This window comes from Geotrypetes seraphini, chromosome 3 (assembly GCF_902459505.1).
Source record: "Geotrypetes seraphini chromosome 3, aGeoSer1.1, whole genome shotgun sequence".
Taxonomy (NCBI): domain Eukaryota; kingdom Metazoa; phylum Chordata; class Amphibia; order Gymnophiona; family Dermophiidae; genus Geotrypetes; species Geotrypetes seraphini.
Window position 1 is genome coordinate 400,637,710 of NC_047086.1, and position 22,440 is coordinate 400,660,149.

The 22,440-nt window shown below is 43.9% G+C and overlaps 1 protein-coding gene across 1 annotated transcript in view; it reads right to left on the reverse strand.

The window, feature by feature from the left end:
- Positions 1–22,440, reverse strand: part of ZFAND3 (zinc finger AN1-type containing 3) — a 499,096-nt gene that overhangs the window by 38,841 nt on the left and 437,815 nt on the right. The window contains exon 5 of the mRNA XM_033938373.1: positions 22,141–22,308. Coding sequence (XP_033794264.1) covers positions 22,141–22,308 — 168 coding nt within the window. The remainder of the gene's footprint in view (positions 1–22,140; positions 22,309–22,440) is intronic.

Genomic DNA, 22,440 nt, shown 5'->3' on the forward strand with positions numbered 1-22,440 from the left:
CCGCGTGAGCGGACTGCTGGGCACGATGGACCTCGGGTCTGACCCAGCAGAGGCATTTCTTATGTTCTTATGAACCAACACTGAAAAATGTTGCTAATGAAACAAAGCCCTGACTTTTTTCAGCATTCGCAGACTGAAAAAACACTTCTTTACTAAAGAATTTATTTGATCTTGAAACGTAAGTGAGGAATCTATAACAATACCCAAGATTTTAGATGAAAACTCAACTTGTAAGGATATGCCTGAGTTCAAAGTAACAGAAGGGAGATGTGGGATTTGAACCTGCAACTTCTGGTTTTCAGCTGGCTGCTCTAACCATTAAGCTATTCCTCCACATAGACATCTGTGTGGCCATTTATAATAAGGACATTAGCATGCAGTCACACAGCTGTCTATGTCCCTTGCTTTGTACTGTTAATAGTTTCGACATTTCAGTTTGTCAGATACACATTCATGTTGCACATAGCCAGCACTTGACGGTTCATTTCTCATGCATTTTACAATAGGCTGTATGTCAGCAGATCCTGTTTTAAAATACATGAGAAATGAATATCCAAATCTGACATACAGAGTTGGACATCTCTTCTAAAATTCTGCTCACATTTCAGCACTGGAAAATGTTACCTTTTCTTACGTTATCATTTCTGCCACTCTAAGGTCTAATGAACTTTCCTTTTCAACAGTATGCTGCCAAAAGCATAAACCTTGTGATATTGATGGAAAATAAAACACTGACAATTAATTGGGGGTGGGAGGGGGAGGGACACCAGACCCTCCTGGACTAGTTTGGGGACATTATTAAAAATGCATCTATTCTCACTATACACTTCTCCCTCCGTATTTGCGGTTTCAGCATTTGCAGTTTCGATTGTTCACGGTTTTTAGCTTGCTGGCTCCTCCCCCCCAAATTACATCAGCTTGCATAGAGAACTTGCTGATTCCAAGCGTTTACAAAGAAAATTGCTGATACCCAGCACTTTTGTTCACCGTGTTTTGCCTCTCCTTCAGGATCAGACCAGGTCTCCCACCATGTTATTTGCGGTTTCACCATATTCACGATGGTTTTTAATAGAAAACAGTGAATAACATATGAAAAAGTTATTTGTGGTTTTTCTGTATTTGTGGTTCTGTTAATCCCCTATCACAGCCAATACGGAGGGAGAAGTGTCATCCAGGACTGGAACTCTATATTGTCTGATCCTTGATGTTACTGCTATGAACTTTTATTAATCTTATGTAAGCTGCAACGATCCCTAGCAGACAATTGCAGGGTATAACAAATAGGTATGGCATCTATCTTTCCAATCACTTCTGTTATAAAAATTGGTAGTATTGGTACAATATTGATAAGATCAACCTGACTAAAGGGCTTTTCCTCTGTACATTTATTTCTCCACTTTGCTGGTGTTCTGAATGACTATCATCTCTCTCTGGAGGTACTCCAAGTCTCAAACTGTCTCCAAGTCTGCTGAAAACTTGGAACGCATATCTGCTAAAAAAAATGCTTCAAGGAGCCCTGTGCCCATCCGAGTATATCAACGGAATATTTCCTCATTGCTTTGCCAGTCTTTTCTGATACATGGGACCAGTGCTATACTGTTTGATTCTATATGTCCTATAATTTTCTTCCTTAAATGAAAATAAAGCTCACGTAATTGTTGTCATCTCCATTACATTAATGGGTTTCCCACTCTGCAGACTCTAGGCAATGCTGAACCACCTCCATTCTAATTATTATTCTGTTTCAGTAATATCCTCTCTCATGACCCATCTTTGTTACCACCATTATAGGGGTTGTCTGACAATGTCTTGGTAGAAAGGAGTTCTGGTAATCTTTGGAGGTGGTTCTCAACCGACGGTGCTTGGGAATCCTCACCAATTACAGCAAGGGTTAGGGCCAAGGTTGGATATGCTTGTGTCCAGGGTAGAAAATAAAGGAGGACCCCCACCCCGATCCTCTTTCCTCCGAGCTCCCCAGCTGTCATTACTATCGTACTATAACTAGGAAGTATAAAAACGCATCTAAATAGCTTCCCCAATAGAAACCTGAATACATTATGAAGATGAAGGGTAGCAAAAATCTCTTTTTGCCTGTCTGGCTTTGTTAGATAGTTTTGAAATCTAGAGCAGGATATCACCGCAAAGGCGGGCGTGTGTGGTTAATGAAGCCCCCGAAACAGGTCTGGGGACCAAAACGTTAACTGGGTCAGTGCGGATGCTATACTCTTAGAACTGGGAGTGATAATGAAGCAGCGCTGGAGTCCTATTGGACAGTTAAGTACTGTCCCCTCACAAGTTAGGGGATTTTTTTGAGGCATTTTATAGTGATTGCAGTGCTATATTTATTGTTATGTGTTAATCTTTTCATAAGGAGAAAAAGAGAGAGGGAGAAACAAATGATTAAAAGACTTGGATCGTTGGAGCGAGCACTGGAATAGCTGTATGCTATAGGAGGCCCCATGATCCTATACGTTACAAATCTGATGTTTCTCCTTGACTAATATTTGAAAATTTGTGCCAATTTATAAAAGAGGTTTTTGTACTTTTAGATTGATATATATGGTAAAAAAGTGACAAATTGACAGGCAAAATGATTTTTACCAACCTTCGTTTTTATAATCAGATTACTATCACACTGACAGACCTTCACCAAATACAGAACAAGGGGCCATAAATTAAAGTCGATAAAAATTGAACTGTGAACCCCAAAAAGTTAAACTCGGCAGGCACTTCAGCGCTGGCAACAGATTTCTTTCGAAACTACAATTGATTATTTTTGAGCATGGTACTAGTACAGAGACATCAGGAATACACTAGGGTCTGTGAGAAGACGAAGAGTAAACTGAGACAGGACAACCTTCGGCCAGATTAAAAAAGGAACCAGAACATACCATGAAAACAGTCCCCAAACCATAACGCTGCCGCCCCCAGCTTGTGCATGTCCAACAATGTTTGCTGGCTGTTTGCTCACAGCGGTTTCAGCTTGACACGCCAACGTCCATCCGCTCGATGGAGCTCAAAATGTGGCTCATCAGAGAAGGCAACCCCCTGTCAGTCTGTGCAAGTCCAATGCCAGTACTCCTGCGCAAATCACTGCTGTTTTTTTGCGATGATCCATAAGAACATAAGAACATAAGAAGTTGCCTCCACTGGGTCAGACCGAGGTCCATCTCGCCCAGCGGTCCGCTCCCGCGGCGGCCCATCAGGTCTGCGACCTGTGAAGTGGTTTCTGTCCACTTCTATAACCTACCTCAAGTTATATCTGTACCCTTCAATCCCCCTATCCTCCAGGAACCTATCCAAACCCTCCTTGAACCCCTGTACAGAGTTCTGGCCTATCACATCCTCCGGAAGCGCATTCCATGTGTCCACCACCCTCTGAGTAAAAAAGAACTTCCTAGCATTTGTTCTAAACCTGTCCCCTTTCAATTTCTCCGAGTGACCCCTAGTTCTTGTGGCTCCCCACAGTTTGAAGAATCTATCCTTATTCACTTTCTCTATGCCCTTTAGGATTTTGAAGGTTTCTATCATGTCCCCTCTAAGTCTCCTCTTCTCTAGGGAGAACAGCCCCAGCATTTTTAACCTGTCGGCGTATGCAAAATTTTCCATACCTTTTATCAGTTTAGTCGCCCTCCTCTGCACTCCCTCGAGTATCGCCATGTCCTTCTTGAGGTACGGCGACCAGTATTGAACACAGTACTCCAGGTGCGGGCGCACCATTGCGCGATACAGCGGCATGATGACTTCCTTCGTCCTGGTTGTGATACCCTTTTTGATGATGCCCAGCATTCTGTTTGCTTTCTTTGAGGCTGTCGCACATTGCGCCGATGGTTTCAGTGATGTGTCGACCATCACCCCCAGGTCCCTTTCAAGGGTACTCACCCCTAGCAGTGTTCCCCCCATTTTGTAGCTGAACATCGGGTTCTTTTTCCCTACATGCATGACCTTGCATTTCTCTACGTTAAAACTCATTTGCCACTTTTTTGCCCAGTCTTCCAGTCTCGTTAGGTCTCTTTGCAGGTCTTCACAGTCTTCCGTGTTTCTAACCCTGCTGCAGAGTTTGGTGTCATCGGCAAATTTGATAACCTCACATTTTGTCCCCGCCTCCAAATCGTTGATAAATATATTGAACAGTAGAGGTCCCAGCACCGACCCCTGTGGAACTCCGCTCGTGACCCATTGCCAGTCTGAGTATTGGCCTTTCACTCCAACCCTCATGAGAATGGGCGCGGTCACCAGTTGTCTGCTCCGGAGCCCCATTTGAAACAGAGTTCACTGCACACTCATTTTGGACACACCTCTGGAAGCCCCCTGGTTCATTTGTATGGCGAGTTGCTCCGTGGTAGCGTGCCAATCGGTCCGCACCAACCTGCGCAGCCGACATTCACCTCTTGCATCGATGGCTCATGCTGCCCCACAGTTATAATAATAATAACTTGATTCTTTTATACCGCCATAACCAAAAGTTCTAGGCGGTTTACACTAAAAAGAGCTGGACAGTCAGCGAAATACAATAACACAGTAAAAAATACAAATATTTATAAAATAGAATTTAAACTCCATCGTTTCCAAAATGTTGCTGGCCTTGGCCTGGCAGCCGACGATCGTGCCTTTTTCCATGTCTTATAAATAATGCTTTTCCACATGACAGCCATGAGACCATGAAAACTCGTGAGACTGTCCTGGGAACATGTGCAGTCATTTCTGATCGCAACTCTGCACGGGGCAGGAGCGAAGAAAAATAGCTCCTGCCCTGCTTCACTGCTAGACCACCAGGTTTCAAAAGGTATGATGGAGAGGGGTCCGTGAGGGAACTGGGGTGGTTAACAGTTGGCTGGGACAAGACGCGGGAAGGATCACTCCTGTCCCGGCTCACCGCTGAACCACCAGGACTTAAGGCAGGCCGACAGGAGGCTTGCAACAGGTCTGGATGGGGGGCAGGGGAGCACACAGACTTGAGGACCCGAATATTAACCGAGACCCCTATTTTGGGGGCATTTTTTGGGCCCAAAAATCTCAGTTTATATTCGAGTATATACGGACACCATGTGCTGTGGAAGCTTCCACAGTATCCATCAGTCCCACTCTGAAAAAAAAATCTATTTTAGTTACCACACACAAATTTATTGATAAATGTTCAAAACCAGTCAGAGAACAATTACAGGGTGCTCTATTTTACCTATAATACTTTGCATAATGCGGAATAAAAGAAATGCATAGCAGTAATTGCAAGAGGTTAAGGAATTTGCTTGTTTGAAACAATTCTGCGAGTGAAGCAGAAGGAGGGCAAATTCTTTCAAGAAAGCTTGTTAAAAAGGATTAGCTACTTCTACTTAACTAGCAGAATGTCCAGGATTAGGATGGGTTTACTGATCCATAACCCATGGCAAAATGCCTAGCTGAAGAATGCGTTGAAAGATCTTCATGCATTTTGTTTCAGCAGAGCCCAGCCAGAGATAGAAATATTACAAGTGCTTCAGAGGCAACAAAGATTTGCTTAGCATTCTTTTCAATTCCTGGCTGTGCAAATACTCGGAGAATGAATTATTCAATTCATCTTTTAAAGCTTTATTGGAATGGTTAGAAATCTTTCTCCATCCACATGTAACTATTACTTCTACATATGCGGTTTGGGACCTACTCAATGGAGGCTACTTTTGTGAAAGAATTATTCCTAGTGGAAGTAGGAAGGCCACTTTCCCAAGGTCCTCACTGCCTCCTAAACACCAAGGGTCTGCTCCATTCCACAAGAAAATAAGCCCAGAGCCTGTGTGCTTTTTAAAAACAAAAAATCACTTTTATTTGGAATGTATACATACACGTACGAGAACAGAGCAATTCAAATGGAAAACCAATGAAACAGCAGCAAAAAGTCCAAAAGAAGGTTGCAAGCAAATATCAGTATCTCTGTATGGTAACCCTTCACAGCAGAACATCTCTCTCTTTCTTCTCTATTACAGCCGGCCAAATACCTTGCTGTACCCTGTACTCTGAACCTCTTTGCGTGAATCCACAAAATATAATCTATTGTCAAGTGATGCACCTTGGAGTATGGAATGAACAGAGATAAAATTCCTAAAAAGTAAAAAGACAAAAATGTTCCAGGCTCTCCTTCCTATGTGATAGGGATACACTTGGGTTCTGCCTCTCAACACATCTGGATAGAACCTCCAATGTGGGCTAGGAGGACACTCTTCTAGATTCTCAAAGTCCATTAGGAATGACTAAAGCAGACCTGGGTTGGGTTCCTCCAGAAAACCTTCTGCATAGAACTACTAAAACAGTTGGACAAATTCTACTCTCTTCTCCATTCCTTTACACTCAAGGCCTCGCACCAGCCCAGCATCATAACCTCAAGATGAGGTAAGAAGACAGATCCAGTGGTCAGGGAGTGGAGGTTTGAGGGCAGGACCGGTTACTGTGGGATGGAAGATAGAATTATGGGGGGGGGGGGGTGGGGGGGCAGGGTGGAGAAGAGACACGGTCATTACAGGTAGGAGAGCCAGAGGAGAGAAATAATACCTCCATTAATTGCCCACTCTAGACTTCAAAAGATCTGGTATTTCTAATAATCACCTGGGTGATTATTAGAGACCATAAGGTAATTAGTTTTAGGACTAAACCATTGTATAATATTGTAAAGTGCTTTGTTGTCTCTCCCCCCCCCCCACGGGAGGCATATCAAACATGATGTTTTGAAAAACCATGACTCCTTGAACCTGAACTCAACCCCTAACTGTGCTGAAGAACCTCTCTCAGGTACTGAGCAAGAGTTAGAGAAATGTTCCCTACTTTCAGTAGGACTATTTCAACATCAAAGTTGGCAGAGGCTTCCTTTGATGAGCCAAGCATTGCAGCTTGATCTCAAATTCCTTGCTATCCCACCCCAAAAGTTTCTCCTATGACACCTTTATGACCTTTGCTCTCACTTCTGTAGGCTCACTAATCACTACTTAGAGCATTAACTTCCTCTTTAGTAGAAGGCATTTAAATGTTCCAGGAACACGGTATTGAAACAAGAACTACTGGATAGAACAAGGAGAATTTCCAACATTGTTAAGAGAGCCCAAACGCTGTTATTATCAAAAACTGTGTGACTAAGCACAGAAACCATTCAATGCATACAAACTAATCAATGACATCAAAGTTTTACTAATGCTTGAGACATTACAATGTGTTCTGGCCCTGCAGATATTAATAAATGTTCAAGCAACACTGTACTGTAAATAATTACTGGCAAGTGCCACATTGCTTTATATCAGATGACAAACAGCTTGGGGCCATTATTTTTTCAGATAACATAAAAAAGTGACTTAAGATGTCACATATAGTACCGGCCGAAGGTAGCTCACTTACTTTCCACTACGTACTCTGTCTTGGCTACTTGGCGCGATTTGCCCCTCTCCTTGATGGGGAGAGTGCATCTCTTTCAGATGGTGTTGTTCCCTAAGTGGCTTTACGTTCTGCAGACCCTCCCTTTGTGTCTCTTGAACAAGGACATCCCGGCCTTCTACTCTTTGCTCTTGAGGTTTTGACGGGAGGGGGAGGGGGGGCAGAAGCCTAAGCTACAGTGGCAGTTGCTGTTGGGCTCTTGCCAATAAAAACAGATTTACATTAAAAAAAAGATGTTACATATAGGCCACAATGATTCTCAATAAGGGAAAAGGACAAAGTCCAGGTGAAACCAAAGCAGTAGGAATCAGGTTAATTGGACCCTCTGATGCATGCTGCCCACCAATCAACATATGAGAAGCTCAAACTTTGGTTAGAGGATGTAAATTTAAAAGACATCTTCAACATCTCTTCTCATATCAGGCAGCATTATGGGGTAAAGATCTGAAACAATTACTCATGCTTGCGAATACTTATAGGGAATTTAGGAAACACCTAAAAACATATCTGTTCCTAAAGAACGTCGGTAGCTGCACTGCACAATCTTTCCCGCTAAACTTTAACTCTGTTAGCACTACTCAATCTGCAATATTTTTTAATCATTGTAAACCACATAGAACTTCACGGTCCTGCGGTATATAAACTGTTGTTATTATTATTACAGTATTGCATCTGGTGTTCTGAGCTACAGGGCTGGTCTGAAGGAAGTGCAAGCCACTACCTGTACTGAAACGGATTCTCTAGAAGCAGTTTCCACCCCCGTGGAGAGGCAGCTGGAGACAGTGAGTCCTGTTTCCCACATACTCCCAGGGGCTGGATGCGAGCAGCAGACATCGGATCTGGAAGCCGTTGGGAGTCCCGGCATGGCAGCGCAGCCCTGAAGAGAGCGAGCGGCTACAGAAATAGCAGCAGTGGCGGCTGGTTCCGACCTCCCGTTTTCCTCCCTCCTATCCCCCGTGGCAGCACATCCGGGCCTCAGCTGCCTCCAGCGCCGCTCCTCTGACTCCCTTCGCAATCGGGCGGGACATGGAGGAACTAAAGGTATGGGGGAGAGGTCGGAGGGGGCACCGGGGGGGACTGAGGGGGGGGGGCTGCCTGCCTCGGGGTGGGGGGTGGGGATGAGGAGTACAGGAGGAAGGAAATGACAATCCCAGCATAAGAACCAGGGCAATCAGGGGAGGGAAAGAGACAGAGCAAAGAAATGCTGAAGGAGGAGGGAGCATAGGGACAGGGACATGGAATAATGCTGGAAAGGTGAGAAATAAAGATACAGAGATGTGATACTTAATGGAAAGGGAGGAAATGGTACACATGGATAGTGAAGAAGAGAAGAAAGATTATACACTTTGGGGGGCCCTGCCTGTCACTAGGCCATTAGGCCTGCCTGCCCTGTCCCTGCCTATCACTAGACTACCAGAAGGGGGACAGGGTGCAGAGCCTGGCAGGGAGAATTTGGTTCAGAATGTTTTTTTTCTTGTTTTCTTCCTCTAAATCTAAGATGCGTCTTATGGAGTGATAAATATAGTATATGAATTTACCTTTGACTACTTTGGCCCTAAAATATGGAACAATCTACCACAGTCCTTGAGTCCATCTGACTCATATTGCCATTTTAGAAAATTGCTTAAGACACCTCTCTTCTCCTTGAACTGATTGTCTTGGAAATGCCTACGACATATCTGTTCTTAATCATCCCGCTATTTACTACTTATTGCCATTACTCCTGAATTCTTGTTGTAACGGTAACCGCATTGAATCCTTGTCGAAACTTGTGGTATATAATGGTAATGGAGGTATAAGCACCCTAACCCTTGCATTAAATGGATAGGAGCTGCATATAATATCTGCTAATGCTCTCAACTGCAGGGAGTAACATTTTACACAATCACTGTCACCAAAATGGAGCCCTGCAGAGAAAAAAAAATGGGGGGGGGGGGGGGGGAAATAGAGGAAAAGAGACTGGGAGCCTCATCTTATGTAACACCTGTAATTACCATAGCTTTGTTTGGGTACAGAGCTTGTACTATTAGTATCGTTTTCCTGGTGGATTCAGCTTATATAATAATAATAATTTTATTCTTATATACTGCCAAAGCCATGAAAGTTCGAGGCGGTTTACAACAAGAAGCGCTGGACAATCAATGAAGAGGTCACAATTCAAAGTCGTCAATACAATCTTACATAATGAAAGAAAAGATTCTCAAAGTCATTATGCAATCTTACATAATGGAAGAAGTGGAAAGCTATATAGATCTTAAGGTTACGTGTTGAATTTGCAGAGGTATAAAAATTCCTTCGTTTACAAAACGATTGAACAAACTCGTTTTTACCAATTTTCTAACACTGAGGTAGATTGAGGAATGCGTGATGATGTTAGTCAGCCAATCATTCCATTTGCCTGCCTGGAAGGCAAGGGTTCTGTCCAGGAATCTTTTGTAGTGGCAAGCCTTTATTGTCAGATAGGTGAACAGATGTGTTCTTCGTGTGGGCCTAATAGAACTTGCCAGGTTAAATTGGGAAACTAGGTAAGTGGGGGCCAGACCAAATATTGATTTATAACGCAGACAAGAGAACTTGAACAGAATTCGTGCCTCTAGGAGCAGCCAATGGAGTTTCTGATAATAGGGGCTTATGTGTTCCCATTTCTTCAGCCCAAAGATCAGTCGAACTGCTTCATTTTGAATGACTCTGAGTCTTAGAATGTTTTTTTTGAAGGATCCCAGGTAGATGATGTAGCAATAATCGAGCATGCTCAAGATGGAAGACTGAACCAGTAAGCGGAAAGATGCTGCATCAAAGTATTTTCTGATGGTTCTGAGTTTCCATAGTAACGAGAAGCATTTTTTAACCAATAAATCTGTGTGAGCATTTAGAGTAAGTTGGCGGTCCAGAGACACTCCCAGAATTTTTATGGAGTGGTCAATAGGGAAGACCTGACCATTCAAGAAGATCGATGAGTCTTTGATTTTGTCGTTAGGACTTGCCAGGAAAAATTTAGTTTTATCTGTGTTGAGCTTCAATTTGAATTCAGTCATCCATAGTTCAATTTGCTTTAGAATGGATGATAGATGATGATATCATCAGCATAGATATAAAATTTAACTTTTAAGCTTTGTAGTAAGTTCCCCAAAGAGGCAAGGTAGATGTTGACTCCGCAGGAATTTACCCAACTATAGGATTTTTTATTGTCACTATAGACTTGATATGACCGTTTACTCAAAAAAACCCCAAACCATTTTAACACGTTACCTGATAGACCAATTGACTCCAAACAGTCAATCAGAATGGCATGGTCAACCAGATCGAAGGCACTACTAAGGTCTAGCTGCAGAATTAGGGCACTGGTACCCTGACTGAATAAGGTACGAAGAAAATCCAGCAGTGATGCAATGACAATTTCAGTGCTGAACCCAGAGCGAAAACCTGACTGATTGTCCTGCAGTATGCTAAATTTGTCCAAATACAAATATGAGGATATCAAATCAAAAAGTTAATACACAGATTTAAACTAAAATAACCAAAACACCCTAGTACAGAAAGTGTCTTTACTAAAAAAAATAAATAAAATAGATTACATACTGCAATAACTTTACAGCTAGGGCCTGAGAGATCTAAGCATGGGAGTCTGAGGCCCGCAAACAGTGGCGGCCATGGCTCTAGTCATCTGCCATCATTTACCGCATTACTGTGTATCACCATGAAGAATTTAACTACCCACCTTTTGAAGCTTCCCTTGCTTGCCTCAAACCCTAACAGAAAAAAAAAAAAAATAATCGGTGTAGGATTTCCTGTTACCATTTCTTAGAACTTGTGAGAAAATCTGAAGCTTTTATTACAAAAATGGGCAAATACGTTCATGACAAGCCATTTATTTGTAATTATTGTAAATTAAATGCCGGTGAAAAGGGTCAGATTAGCAGCTCTAGAAATCAAACTCCTCGCAAATTAAAGTAATCTTCTAATAGGAATTTGTGTTTTTGTCATATTCAAAGAGTAACCATAGCATGTAGTAACAGATGAAAGTACAATAAAATGTGTCCCATTAAGCAACTGGAGATTAAAAATAGAGAAAAATGAGAAAATGGTTAATAGGGACAATCTGAAATCATGAAAATGTGCAGAAAGATGGATGGAAAGAGCCGCATGCATACTAAGAGAGCAGAACTACTTGGCAGACAATTCAGACAGACAACCTCACAAGTGGTCCCTTAATAATAGAATACTAAGATACCTCTTGAAAAGTGGAAACTGCCCACACGGATCTCTCTGCATCCAGCTTCAACAAGCTGATGCTTTTAAAATGAAGGAGATTCAGGAATCAAAACCCATTTCTACCTGTTCCCTGATGATCTCACTTCATGACTTCTGTCGCCTTTCCATCAAGGTCTTCGAACATCATCAGGAAAGGTACAAGTCAGGGCTTTAAATGCAAAAGAATCACATAGTCTACTGGTTGATACTGAATATAGTTCTTTTCAATAACCGATTAGTGGACAGCAGAAAAAGGGCTAGGTAAAGGCCCACCAAGTCAGAGTTATGTTAGCATTTATAGCCCACTTAATCATTGAATTGGCTGATTTATGTAAGATTGAGACATGAGCACATTACACTTTATCTTTGACAGCTGCACTGGTTACCTGATGCTTTTAGAATTCAATATAAAGCAATTAGGATTTGCCACCAATTCGTGTACGGAACGATCCCCAAATTCTTTAAGAATACAATGTCTAGCTACCAACCGGGAAGATCTTTGCGCTCTGAAAGCTCACTTCCCAGAGAGCTGATGTTAAGCCTGGAGGGTAGCGCCTTGGGTGAGGTTGTCCCACTATTAGCTGTCTAAGCAAACTTCCAGCCTTGTGATCACCTTCATTAACTTTCATTTCAACATCCCCCACCCCGAACAATTCAACTACATCCTTCTGATCCCATACTCTTCACCACGCACCCTCCGATCAAAATTATTAGTAGTCCCATCACTTAGATTCATCAATACCAGGAGAAATTCCATTTTTTTAGTTGTTGCTCCTTCCCTTTGGAACTCCTGAAGAGAGAGAACATCTATGGAGAAATTCAAATCCTTCCTTAAAACGTTCCAAGTTTCACTGTCCTTTTAAGGATTTTATAAACTTCTGTGGGACAGCTAACTTGGAAACTTTTTTTAAGAACTCGGAAACTACTTTTAAATACAAAACTCTCTCTTTCTGAGGGTACGTCCCAAAAGCTGTCTACCTGTGTAAATCTGCTATTTGAAAACATTCACTCTCCCTGCAGACGGAAGAACATTCTGAGAGTTCTTTTGGAGTTTTGATTTGATTTCAGCTACTTTTTTCTGTCCTGGGCCAGCGCCTACCTAATGGTTAAGCTGGCCCTGCACAGCTGCAGGTCCATACACTTGAAGCAGGATTAAAACTGTGAGCTCTGGCATTTGGGTGGGGGAGGACCCTACTCAGTAGAAGCTTTAATGCAGGGCTGCCCAAATCCGGTCCTCGAGATCTACTGGCAGGCCAGGTTTTCAGGATATCCACAATGAATATGCATGAGAGAGATTTGCCTGCACTGCCTTCTTGGTATGCAAATCTCTCTCTCGTGCATATTCACTGTGGATATCCTGAAAACCTGGCTTGCCAGTAGATCTCGAGGACCAAACTTGGGCAGCCCTGCTTTAATGTGTGCTAATATCAGGAATATTCAAAATTATTCCTGTGCAATTATGGTCCATCCCAAGGAGGACAGCACACAATGCGAGACATCAGCGGTATTTCAACACACTCCTCCCTCTAATTGGCATCTCAAAATGTTTCCCACCTAACATCCTTGCTCTTCTGGCTACTGTTCTTGATTTAAAGGTTAGTCAGTCGGAGGGTGCACAGAATAAGAATTAATCTTCAATTGTTTCTTTGTCCCTTCCTCACTGAAGCCTATAAAGTGGCTGAGCAATTAGCAATTCCTAGCGCCTCTCCCAGCGCATTGGTACGAGGAGACTCAAAGCTCAGTTTACAAATTGCTCTTTTGAAGATGAAAGGGAAGCTGAATTTGTGTGCACACTATGTGAGAAGGTAATTTAATGGAGTTTTCAGAGAAGCTTTGGCGGTGTTTGGTATGACAGGCCCAGGGGTAGAGGGTTCAGGGAGGGGGGGTGACAATTTCTCTTCTGAGCTCATGCTTTGCCTTTAATAGGTACCTCATTAGAAATTAATGGAAATGACATCCTCTGTTCTTCTTGCTCTAGGCTCAGGATGCTACAAAAAAGGCCCATCACAATTCGTAACACATTCAATTTACAGAGCAATGGCTCTTAAGCAGTATTTATGAGCTGAGAGCAATTAATAACCAGCATATAACAGAAAAGTAATGGAGAAAAAGATGCAAACAGAAACACTCTGGGTTTGTGTGTATCTAGATGTACAGACATACTTACACCCCAAGGGACAACTTTCTTAGCAAAAAACCTTGCACTGTAGCTATGGCAAACTGCAGCCTGTAAACTGTATATTATGTATGTTTAACCTGTAACCTCTCTGAGCTCTTTGGGGAGAACGAGATGGAAAATGAATTCAATCGATTCTTCGGCCTCCTTAATCCTTCTGGGGCTCTAACAACGGTCAACAGTCTCCATAATGGGTTAAAGGTGACCCTACGATGACTGCATCAAATTCACCCAGTGGTGTGTGCACAGGAGGACGCAAGGGCATGATCTCATTGCCACGCCATGTCCAAAGTATGCCCTTGCTATCAGGCGGCAATAGGGCAGAGGGAGGAGGAGGAGGAGGGCAGATCATCACAACCGACCATCATGCAGCCTCAGGGAGAAATAATATCAAAGTACAGTGGTACCTTGGTTTACGAGCATAATTCGTTCCAGAGCAGGAACTAAGGCCTTGAGCATGCGCAGATGCTCAAGGCCCAGCGAACAGGAGGACAGATCTTCGGGCACCGGCATGTCCTGTGCGTTGGTGCCGGTGCTGGGTGTCACATGGGGGGGGGGGTTAAGTGATGTGTTCGGGTGGGTGATGGGTACGGGGAGGATGTCGAATTGCGGCGGGAGTGGGGGACGACGTGAGTGGGGGGATTCCGGATTGCAGGGGGTGCCGGATCGCCGGGAGAGCCGCTCGTACATCGAGGCAAGCTCAGTTTGTGAGGTGCCGATTTTGCAAACGTTTTGCTCATTTTGCAAAACACTCGCAAACCAGTGCACTTGTAAACCGAGGTACCACTGTACTATAAAACAAATGTTTAGCCTTAAAATTGAAGTAACTGATCGTATAAGTGATAGCAGAAATCTCTCCTAATACTCTGGGTGATTTGATAAGGGGGTGCCTATTTTAGCTCATACTTGAGAAAGTGGCAGAAACCACGCCTATGTTGCATGCATGGACATTTACATCTGCCCCAGGACACTTGTCAAGGTCTGCCCTTATGCTCATCTACACGTCTACTTGATGTTAGAATGCCCATAGCCTCATGACAAAGTGCACACCTTTCCAATGGTAAATATTTCATATCCTTGAACAAAATAAGCCCCTCAAACATGCAGCATATACCCTGGATTTTAAATCTAAGGGATGGATACAAACAGCCAAGGAATGCAGGCTGAAAGACACTGCTGCTCAGGCAAAGTGCCAAAGTGAGCTCTCTGTGTCTTAGCACATACTTGCATAATTCCAATGAAATATAGCTTACCTATTTTTATTACTTCTGGCGGAATTCTGCTCAAACAATTAGAAAATTTTATGCAAAGTTTTTGGAAAATTCTGCAATGTTTATTAGGAATGTTTTGCGTAGAATTTTTCTATCCTAAGGCCTGAAATTTCTTCCTACCTTTCCTTTCTCAGATTCCAGCCTCATCTGTTCCCTCTCTCACTCCACCTGCAGTTCTGTCTACCTCTAAATCCCACCCCTCTCTCATTGCACCCTGAATCCCTTCCTTGGTCCCCAGAGTCTGGCATCTCTCTTTACCACTCTCCACTAGCTAAGAATTGCTTCCTCCCTTCCCACCACCTTCCTGGTTTTGGTTACTCTCTCTTCCTCTCTTTACACGAAAGACTTCTCAGGAAACTACAAAGCCATGGCATAGAGGGAGATATACAAAGATGGATAGGCAAATGGCTGGAAAACCGAAAGCAGAGAGTGGGCATAAATGGGAAGTTCTCCGACTGGGAGAAAGTGACTAGTGGTGTACCCCAGGGCTCGGTACTTGGGCCGATCCTTTTTAATATTTATATCAATGACCTGGAGGAAGGAACATCCAGTGAGATCATCAAGTTTGCAGACGATACAAAACTATGCCGGGCAATCAGATCGCAGGAGGATAGAGAGAAACTCCAGAGCGACTTGTGTCGGTTAGAAACATGGGCGGAGAAATGGCAGATGAAGTTCAATGTGGAGAAATGCAAGGTAATGCATTTAGGCAATAAAAATAAGGAATACGAGTATACAATGTCAGGTGCAACTCTGGGGAAGAGTGAACAAGAAAGGGACCTGGGTGTACTGATAGATAGGACCCTGAAGCCGTCGGCACAATGCGCGGCAGTGGCAAAGAAGGCAAATAGAATGTTGGGCATGATAAAGAAAGGAATCTCGAGTAGATCGGAGAAAGTTATAATGCCGCTTTATAGGGCAATGGTCAGACCACACTTGGAATACTGCGTCCAACATTGGTCTCCCTACCTAAAGAAGGATATAAAACTGCTGGAGAGGGTGCAGAGACGAGCAACAAAACTGGTGAAGGGTATGGAGAGACTGGAATATGAGGATAGACTTATAACACTAGGATTGTTCTCCCTTGAGAAAAGGAGAATGCGTGGGGATATGATCGAGACCTTCAAAATACTGAAAGGAATCGACAAAATAGAGCAGAGAAGATTATTTACACTGTCCAATTTGACACGGACTAGAGGACATGGAATGAAGCTAAGGGGGGACAGGTTCAGGACTAATGTCAGGAAGTTCTGCTTCACTCAGAGAGTGGTTGACACCTGGAATGCCCTCCCAGAGGAGATTATTGCGGAATCGACCGTCCTAGGCTTCAAGAGCAAACTAGATGCATATCTCCTTAAGAGAGGCATATAAAGATATGGTGGACTATAAATTACGCCAGGTGTACACCTGGCGGGGCCTCCGCGTGTGCGGATCGCCGGACTTGATGGACCGAAGGTCTGATCCGGAGATGGCAGTTCTTATGTTCTTATACCATTCCCCCACACCCACTTGTGGGTCCAGCATCCATGACCCCTCACCCCACCTCACTCACCACCTCTCTCGCTTGCACCCTGAATCTATTCTCTACTCCCCATGGTCTGGCATCTTTTTCTTTCTCTCTCCAAGGCTAAGCATCTCTTCTTCTCATCCTCCTTTCTGGTCTGGGCCTCCTTCTTACCCTCTCCCTCCCACCCCTTGCAGTTCAGCATCCATGTCCCCTCCCCTCTTTCCTGTGGGCCTAGCACCCATGCCCCCACCTCTCCCCACCACTTGCAGTTCAGCATCCATATCCCCTTCTCTCCTCCTCCCACTTGAAGTCCAACATCCATGTCCCTTTCCCTCCTCCCTGTGGGCTTAGCATCCATGTTCCCCCCCCCTCCAAATTGCAGTACAGCATCCATGTCTCTGCTCCCTCCCCCTCCCTGTGCTGGTCTGGCCTCTCTCCGAACAACCCCATCCCCCTTCACCGTGAGATCCAATGTACCTGTGGGCTTCCCCAAGATGCAGCACTGTGAACAGGTTCTTTGTGGCCACCCTGCCAGGGCTTTCCCTTTGCCACATCGTCCATCTACAGAAAGTGAGGTGGCAGAGGGAAGGCCCTTGCGAGGCCAGCTGCAAGCAGCCTTTTCACAGCACTGCCACTGCCAGCACTGCTGCTGCTTTGGGAGGCCTGCATAGTAGCATAGTAAATGACGGCAGATAAAGATCCGAATGGTCCATCCAGTCTGCCCAACTTGATTCAATTTAAATTTTTTAATTTTTTCTTCTTAGCTATTTCTGGGCAAGAATCCAAAGCTCTACCCGGTACTGTGCTTGGGTTCCAACTGCTGAAATCTCCATTAAAACCTACTCCAGCCCATCTACACCCTCCCATCCCCTGAAGCCCTCCCCAGCCCATCCCCCACCAAACGGCCATACAGAGACACAGACCGTGCAAGTCTGCCCAGTACTGGCCTTAGTTCAATATTTAATCTTATTTTCTGATTCTAAATCTTCTGTGTTCATCCCACGCTTCTTTGAACTCAGTCACAGTTTTACTCTCCACCACCTCTCTCGGGAGCGCATTCCAGGCATCCACCACCCTTTCCGTAAAGTAGAATTTCCTAACATTGCCTTTGACTCTACTACCCCTCAACCTCAAATTATGTCCTCTGGTTTTACCATTTTCATGGCATGTATGTCGGTTCTCATTGGGGAAGGGGTAGTGTCAGTCAGTCGGTTAGACAGAGGGTCAGGGGTAGAACAAAAGGTCTGCGCTGAATTCTGCCAGGAGTATTTGATGTATGTTGTAACAGATAGGGGTCCTCCACTGGGCAATACAGGTTTACACACTTCTATGGTTCATCAGTAAAATGCTGTATATAGTCCACAAGAGAAGCTCAAACTCCTGGATTCCTTCATTAGCAATTTATAATCCAAGGATTTTAACTGTCCACAAGTCATATGCAAATTAGGTCTGGAAAAATCTCACAGCTTTATGAATTCTGTAAAAAACCCCTGACAGCTCCTACCCCTTGGATAGACGTCTTACATAACAGGCATTATCCCCCCCCACCCCCGCCAACCAGAAAGTATTTGGGAACCCTTTTCTCATTCACATTTCCATACTTTGGGATTTTACCCAAATTGGCTGAATCAGAGCAGTCTATAAAATATTTCTGACATTTGATCTTCCTCTTGTATTTCAGGCCTTTCAATTTCCATAAGAGTACATAGGCTCTTCCAGCCTTCTGGGTCTCATTGGGAACTCCATCTCGCTGAGAGCCATTATATACTTTCTGTGGGTCTAGGGAGGCTTATCTTCCTCAGGGGCTTCTCTCTTCGTTAACCCTACCTCTGCAAAGTCTCCTGGACATCTGTGAGCTCTCCTCCCCTCCAGCCTAGGACCTCTTTGGCTACTGGTGTACTCAGTGTTTCAAGAAGCCCTGCTCTTTGTTGGCAAGGGAATTTAGAGTCAGATTCATGGGCTGTGGATGGATATCTTCCTGAATATGACAATGTATATGGGATTGAAAAAAGTTACTTTGCCTAAAAAGAAAGAAATTGAAATCGCATATGCTATTGTTAAGCCTTAACAAATCCTTCCTTGACAGAACCTTCATGTTCCAAGCTAACAGACAACAATCCTGGCTGGGAAAATACATAAATAAAGCCAGACAGACCTACAATGCATTCCGAAAATCTATCAAAACCACTCTGTTTGACAAATTCATCACCTAAACAGACCGATCCGCGCTCACTACGCATTTTTTCCCCCTTCAAACCCGAAGCAATCTTCAGGCAATTCCTACCCCTCTCACTTTCCCTCCCCTACAACCCTTTTCTTCTATAACATTCTCCTCATGCATTTCTAATTCGCTGACTGTCCAGCCTTCTTTCGATGTGAGCCGCCTAAAAGTCGTCTGACTATGGCGGTATAGAAAAATAAAGTTATTATTATTATTAATTTTTTTCCCCCAAGGCCATTATAGTTCTGAAATGAAAAGGTGGCTCTGAAACTAGGAAAGAGCACAATTCCTTAGGCAGGCTTCAAGTTTTGCTCAAACTCACTGTAGTATGATTTAAAGCCTTAGAGAAAGGATTTCTGTCCTGTGCTTGATTGCTCTTTTGAATCTCATCTCTCTCTGATCCCGAGGCCCAGGGAACAGACTCCCCAGACCCGTTTGCCCTGGAGCCTGGTTTTTAAGGCTTTTTGTGAGGCATATTATGGCCCACCCGCAATAACCATTTCATTAGTGTAGCACAGGGGTCACATTATGTGGGTTTTGTCCCTGGTCAATTGAAGATGCTTCAAGATTATGTATCTTTTCAGAGACAAGTCATGACTTTTTTTTAAACTCAGTATTATGGGGATAGGTGATTTCTGTATGGGGTTGGAGGGGAGGAGGAGTTGTGGTGGGTGTTATTTGGGGGGTTATTATGAATATTTGATTGCTCCTGCTCCGTTCTATATTTGTTGAAAGCGGTGGGTTATAAGTTTTTGAATTAAATTCAAACTGAAGGTGTAGAGCAGGGGTGTCAAAGTCCCTCCTCGAGGGCCGGAATCCAGTCGGGTTTTCTGGATTTCCCCAATGAATATGCATTGAAAGCAGTGCATGCAAATAGATCTCATGCAGATTCATTGGGGAAATCCTGAAAACCCGACTGGATTCTGGCCCTCGAGGACCGACTTTGACACCTGTGGTGTAGAGCATCCCTGTGTGCAACCCTTCAAAGCAGTTAAGCTTTTCTGGCCCCATCCTCCCCCTCTCCTATGTGCCACATTCTACAGCATCCTCCTGCCCTTGCGGGTTCCTTCCTCTCTCCTATCCTCAATACCACATGGCTTGATCTCTCTTCTCTTTCCCAATGCAGGCTGATCTTTTTGAACCAGCTAAGACAGCACTGATGCTCTCTCCCCTTCTTTCCTCATGGGTTGAGAAGGGATTCCTGCCAGCCAGCATTTTCTATCCTTGGAACCACTCGTCTAGCACCGGTAGCCACTTTTCCTAGTGTCCCAGAAAGAAAGAAAGGAAGGAGGGGCAAAAAAGAGCCATGCTAGACTACCGTCTGCTCTGTGGACTCAAAGCTGGTCTTTCCTCTTTCAAGTTCCACCGATACACAGCCATGGCTACAAAAACTGTTGCCCAGACCATGTGCATTTCCTTTTAGAAAAATGGTGCAGTTTTCTGTCTCCTCATTCTTGAATTTCCTCCATAGCAAAAAATTATATTTGTACAGGAATGACGAGTTACTTACTAGAATATGCATTTGGAAAAAATACAAGTATTTCCCTCTAAGAATTTATGCCAACAGCATGCAAATTTATAACCTATAAAGTATATGCATTGTCTAGAAATTAAATTAGAGACTACTGAAAAAATAACCTCGAAAGAAAAGTCATAGTATGAAAAGAGAAATTGCACAGCACTGCTATGGGAAATCAGTGGTATCCCGTATACTCCACACCGGCCCTGCACATCTTATGCCTTAGGACAGGGATAGGCAATTCAGGCAGGTCAGGTTTTCAGGATATCCACAATAAATATGCATGAGATAGATTTGCATCTCAAGGAGGCAGTGCATGCAAATCCATCTCATGCATATTCATGGTGGATATCCTGAAAACCTGACCTGGCTCCGGCTCTCGAGGACTGGAATTGCCTACCCCTGCCTTAGGAGGAGGAGACGACGTGACCCTGACACATTTTGTGACCTACCCACATAGTACAGGTTTCCTGTATGAGGGACTTTGGGTCCTCCTCCCACCCCTATTTGTGAATGTAATTTAAGCCTCACATTAGAGCAGTGGTTCCCAACCCTGTCCTGGAGGAACACCAGGCCAATTGGGTTTCAGGCTAGCCCTAATGAATATGCATGAAGCAAATTTGCATGCCTATCACTTCCATCATATGCAAATCTCTCTCATGCATATTCATTAGGGCTAGCCTGAAAACCCGATTGGCCTGGTGTTCCTCCAGGACAGGGTTGGAAATCACTGCATTAGAGAATGACACGGTGACAAAATTCATCACCGTTCCCGTCCCCGCGGATAACCGCGGGAAATAATCCAATGTCATTTTCTAGTGTCTATTTCAACCTTGGTCCTTCTACACCAGCATTCTTCAAAGCAAAGCTTGCGGGTCAGTGGTTGTGGCCATTCATACTCTGATTCTTTCCTCTCTCCTTAAAGAATGACATGAAGATGGTTTCCCGCGATTATCCGCGGGGATGGGAACGGTGATGAATTTTGTCACCGTGTCATTCTCTACCTCACATTCACAACAGATTTCTTTCTTTAACAAATGCAATGGGATAAGGCATCAGAAGAATTTTATTAAACTGACTAATATTAGTGAACCTGGCTCCTTAAATCCCTTCATTATTTATGATAGCCGTCAAATTCTGCCGTACCAAACACTTTTTCTAACAAGTGTACTGGCTCCAGCCCAAGTGTTACATTATTAATAGGCCCCTGTCATCTCCTGTTTTCTCCGTGTGTTACTTATGCAAGGGAAACTACCATTTTGTTCTGCTCAGCAATGGAGGCTGGTGTCCCAGTGGCTCCAGTTTATAAATTTAGAAATGAATTTGGCAACACTGCTGTGTAGTCTGGGCCATATGCTCACACCTTAGAAAATAAGACGATTCACAAATATCTACAGCCACTATTTCACTGATACCGATAACTATGCAGTTCCCAATCCTGTCCTGGAGGACCACCAGCCAGTCAGGTTTTCAGGATAGCTCTAATGAATATGCATGGAGCAGATTTGCATGCCTGTCACCATTATATGCAAATCTTTCTCATGCATATTGATTAGGGTTATCCCAAAAACCTGACTGACTGCTAGTCCTCCAGGACAGGGTTGGGGACCACATTGTACATACAATACATTTTCGTACTGATTTCTTGGGCACCCTTACTCGGAAACAGTAATATAGGATGGAGTGGCTGTCTTTCTGCCAACTGATGCCAGCGGGGTTCTACTGGAGACCATGGCACACGCCTAGAGGAACACATTTCCTCCATTAGGAGTCCTTTGCTTTATCGTTAAGAAAGAGATTTACCGCAACGACACGATCCCAGCTCCTGTTGTACCAGCTCCAGCTTTATTTGGCACTGGAAGCAGCGGCGTCGACTCTTCTGTTTGGATCGGCTGCTTTCTTCGGGCCTATCTCCGCTGTCCTGTAACCGTGGCCGTTTCACCGGGGAAGCATCATTCTCTGACTGGGAATCTGTTGGACCCCAAAACAAACAGCTTTAGTTAATTAAGGACAGCATTCTACGAAATGCATCCTACTATGAGTCCTTATGTGCACAGGCAACAGTTTCCACACCAGAAAAGAGACAGAAGTGTTTACAGGTAG